The sequence below is a fragment of the Zea mays genome, chromosome 9 (assembly GCF_902167145.1).
Source record: "Zea mays cultivar B73 chromosome 9, Zm-B73-REFERENCE-NAM-5.0, whole genome shotgun sequence".
Taxonomy (NCBI): domain Eukaryota; kingdom Viridiplantae; phylum Streptophyta; class Magnoliopsida; order Poales; family Poaceae; genus Zea; species Zea mays.
Genome location: NC_050104.1, coordinates 99,592,393 through 99,597,065, shown reverse-complemented (window position 1 = coordinate 99,597,065; position 4,673 = coordinate 99,592,393). Strand labels below are relative to the sequence as shown.

Sequence of the window (4,673 nt, the reverse complement as noted above, 5' to 3'; positions counted from 1 at the left end):
AGTAGAATAACTCTAGCATTGTCTCTTTTGTCAAAAGTTGGCTTCTTGTGGGGAGAAGTAGTGATTATGGGAAAAAGGGGGAGTTTTTGAAATCTTTGATCAATCTCTTTTGGAATGACTCTCTTTGTGCTTCAACATGTGTGTTTGACTTAGAGATAGAGATTTGAGTTTGATTTGCAAAAACAAACCAAGTGGTGGCAAAGGATGATCCATATATGCCAAAAGTGAATCAAAATAGATTTGAGTTCTATTTGAAGTGATTTTGCACTTGTTTTAGTTGCTTTATGTTGTGTTGGCATAAATCACCAAAAAGGGGGAGATTGAAAGGGAAATGTGCCTTTGGGCCATTTCTAAGTATTTTGGTGATTAAGTGCCAACACAAGTGCTTAAATGTGAATCTATGCCCATGGATGAACAAAGTGCAAATCACAAGTAAAGGTATGTTTCTAAGCCTTAGTACATTGGTTTTGTGTACTAATATATTTGTCTAAGTGTTAGAAACAGAGAGAAGAAGAAAAGGAGAATGTTGGCTGTGTACAGCCAACAGGCTGTTTCGGTCTGGGGCACCGGACTGTCCGGTGGTTCACCGAACAGTGTCCGGTGCGCCAGGCTGCCTCGGGCGAAGAGGCTGCTCTCGGGAATTTGCCGACGGCGTACGGCTAAAATTCACCGGACTGTCCGGTGTGCACCGGACTGTCCGGTGAGCCAACGGTCGGCCGAGCCAACGGTCGGCTGCGGAATCTGCGCGCGACACGTGGTCTGGCCAACGGTCGGAAGGAGGCACCGGACTGTCCGGTGCACACCGGACTGTCCGGTGCGCCAGATCTGCAACGGTCGGCAACGGTCGGCTGCGCTGTTTAAGGAAATAAATCGGGCACCGGACACTGTCCGGTGTGCACCGGACTGTCCGGTGCACCCGACGACAGAAGGCAAGGATGGCCTTCCAGATTTGCTCTCAACGGCTCCTAGCTGCCTTGGGGCTATAAAAGGGACCCCTAGGCGCATGGAGAAGATACCCAAGCAACCTTAGAGCATTCTTGATCATCCACACTCAGTCCTTGCGCATTCGTTTGTCATTCTCAGTGATTCGAGCTCGTTCTAGTGTGAACTTTGAGATAGTCTTTTGAGCTCGTTTCTTGGCCGTGTGTGTGCGCATTTTGCTGTGGATTTGTGTGTGTTGCTTCCCTCCCTTACTCCGTGCTTCTTTGTGAAACTCAATTGTAAGGGCGAGAGACTCCAAGTTGTGGAGATTCCTCGCAAACGGGAAAAGATCAAAGTAAAGAAGAACACCGTGGTATTCAAGTTGATCATTGGATCACTTGAGAGGAGTTGAGTGCAACTCTCGTCCGTTGGGACGCCACAACGTGGAGTAGGCAAGTTTTGTACTTGGCCGAACCACGGGATAACCACCGTGTCATCTCTGTGATTGATTTCTTGTGGTTATTGTGTCTTGGCTCCTCTCTAGCCACTTGGCAATTATTGTGCTAACGATTAACCAAGTTTTTGTGGCTATAAGTTTAAGTTTTACAGGATCACCTATTCACCCCCCCCCCTCTAGGTGCTCTCACCACTTGCCCGTGGAGAAGGCCCGCGACTCTCTACGGAGTTACTCGACCGAGGTGCTTGGCCCTCACGTGGGCTTCCCTTTGCATAGGGGCACCAACGAGGATTAGTCGGGACCTTGCACTGTTCCGGATACCTCGGTAAAAATATCGGCATCATCCACGAGAGTTTGCTTCTCTACTTTGCTCTTTAAGTTTCCGCATTTATATTAAGCATTTAAGTTTCAATCTTGTATTCATACTTATCTAGTGTAGATTGAAACTTAGCCTTTGCGGTAGAGATAGCAACACTTAGACAAAACCTAGTTTGCACATTCTAGTTTGATTACTTGCATAGGTTTTTGCTCTAGGGATTTAATTGTGGCCTAGAAGAATAAAGTTTTAGAAGTCCTAATTCACCCCCCCTCTTAAGCGTCACCCGTTTCCTACACACGCGCCTCTGGAATCTGCCGCCACGTGCACTCCTTCAAGATCCATTGTCGCTGTTGTCGAAGCCTACCGCGCCTCGCGCGACCGCCGTCACCATCGGGCCTAGGGTGCGCCGCCGCCGCTCGTCCGGTTCGGGAGCGCCGTCGATGCTTGCCCGCCAGCTATAGGAGCGTCGCCCCCGGTCGCTCGCCTCAACGCGCCACCGCTGCTAGCCCTTGGGAGCGTCGTCGCTCGCACGCCCGAGGACACCGCTGTCCCTCTCACCCGCCCGAGGGAACCACCACCACCGCTGAAACCTAATCCTTGGTGGCCTGGGGGTCTTTTATAGCCGTCTGAACCTGGTGCGGCTAAACCGGATGGCACCATTGAGCACTGGCTTTCTCTAGTTATTGAAAGCCCAGGCCTCTTCGCTGCTTTTGATATCCTACAGACATAAAACAAAAGGCATGAGAACACCACCGATCAAGCACAACCACCTAAAAGTTCGTTAATGAACTGAAGGATCATTAGCAACTGATGGTAAAAACTATGAGTATGTGTCATAAAAACATACATTATAAGAATAAAAGAATCTAAACATTGTGAAAGCCCAATTATAAAAAACATTCTAAACATATTTTATGTCAAATAGTAGTGGAGCAATGAAGATTCATCATATAAGCCCCATGCGTATAAAAAGATTCTAAACATTGTGATTTGTGAAGCCGAACTATACTAAATAACCAAGTTCATCAAGGCTTTTCTAAACATATCTCAAATATATGTGAAAATCAACTTCACCCAATCAAATTTTACTTATGAAAATGAACACAATATTTTGGAATATTACACAATCCTTTCAAGGCATTAGTATGTAACCCCAACAAATGCAATTAGGCATTAATTTAAGGGAAACTTGACGGCCAGTAAAACACATTAATCTTTGGTATAGTACAACCACCTAATCTCTTACCCATCATTAAAGTAGTAGTAGAAACTGACAGAGATCAACCAGCCACCATCACGGTGGCATGAAGCATCGGGACTTCCGCAGCAACAGCTAGACGGGCGGACGGTGATGTCCAGTTGCATCCTACATAGCAGCCATATTGCTCAATGCTCGTGCGGCTGTCGATCTGATCCTTTGCCCGTCCCCTGACCCGGTGCTCCCAACGCAAAGCCGACAACCTTGTAATTAGATGGATTAGTCAGGTAGGGTTTTGAGAACGACATGAGTGGGGTTGCTTGGCATCGCCGGATTTAGGAGGCGGAACGGATCAAGGGGTGAGTGGTGGTGGAGGAAGGGAGGAAGCGAAAGATGGGGCCGCCGCCTGCGCGCCGAGCACGGGAAAGAGAAGGAACAGAAGATAGGGCACCGACGCTGCGAGGTAGATGAGGATGGCCAGATTCGAGAAAACAACGATGACTGCGTTGGAGCGGTGAAAATGTTAGGGTAAAGAAACGTGAATTAATGGGCTTTTAAATGAGAAACCAAATAAAGGTCTATTACGGTTTGGTTGGGAATGATTAGGTGGCTGTTTGGTTCAGCTTCTGGTCGGCTTCTGGCCGCCAGAAGCAGAAGCTAGAAGCAAACACTCAGATTTTGGCGCGGCTTCTGCTCGACGCGCTTTGGTAAGAAGCCCCCCGCGCACGGTCCGCTGGAAGCGGCCTTCACTTGGCTTCAGATAGAAGTCTGTCCACTTCGCTACGGTACTCGCCCAAGCACGCACCGCCACCGCGCACCCAACGCGCCGCCGCCGTCGTCTTCGCAGGTATGGCCGACCTCCATCCGCGAACTCCTCCATCCCAACCGTCTGTTCCCCTACGCCGCGTCTCATTCCCATCTTTTCTAGGGTTCGCGCACCCACGTCGGCGCCGCAGCCCCGTCGCGAAGGAACCTCTCCCCCCGTCTTCGTCTTCGCAGGTACGGGCTCTCTCCTCCATCCGGACCCTCTCATTCACCGCCACCGCCTCGGACATTCGTTGACCCTTTACTGTCGCTAGGGTTACCGCACCCACACCGGCGCCGCTACTTCGTCGTGAAGGTTCCACTGCTCCCCCACGTCGCGTCGTCATCTTCCCAGGTACGGTGTACCTCGCCTCGATCCCGACCCTCGCCGCCCCCTCCTCTCGTGTTGCTAGGGTTCGTCCTGCCCCGTTTGCTATTTGTTTAGGCTGAACCACTACCGACTGATCTCCAGTTTATTCAGTGCATCATTACTGTTATGGATCGACGTACTAAACTAATTTTTTGTGCATTGTCGCCTTTAGATATCCGTATCAACTCGGAGGTCTTCTTCTTCGGTTCCAAGATCCAGTGCAACCAAGGTAATGTGATACTCAATTTGTTGCGCACTTTACTGTCAACAGGTGCTGAGCCAATTTTTGTTTATGGTTTAATTGGGATACCATTCATCTGTTGTGTCACTATTATTTGTTGACGGATTAGTTCATACTTTGTTAGTTACTACCTGTAGTTTGTATGGTTTACTCGGGGTCTTTATTACTTTGTTTGTCACAACCTTTTGTATGTTCAGGGTTGAGTTCATACTGTGTTAGTTACTACATGTATGTTAGTACCTTCAACCAAAGTTTGTCCATCTTAGCACACAAATCATGTGAATAAATGGAAGTTAGTAGATTGTCCCCTTGTCTAGTTCACTAACCACCTAAATCCACATCAGATGGATTCAGCAGACTCCA

General features: G+C 48.6%; 1 protein-coding gene across 1 annotated transcript; it reads right to left on the bottom strand.

Moving 5' to 3' along the window:
* Positions 1-1,855: 1,855 nt before the first annotated feature.
* On the bottom strand, positions 1,856-3,445 carry LOC109942302 (uncharacterized). The gene is made up of 2 exons (XM_020544200.3): positions 2,944-3,445; positions 1,856-2,415 (listed from the first exon to the last, which is right to left on the bottom strand). Exons 1-2 carry the CDS (start codon positions 3,060-3,062, stop codon positions 2,094-2,096), a joined length of 441 nt encoding a protein of 146 aa, XP_020399789.1. The 5' UTR covers positions 3,063-3,445; the 3' UTR covers positions 1,856-2,093.
* Positions 3,446-4,673: the final 1,228 nt, after the last annotated feature.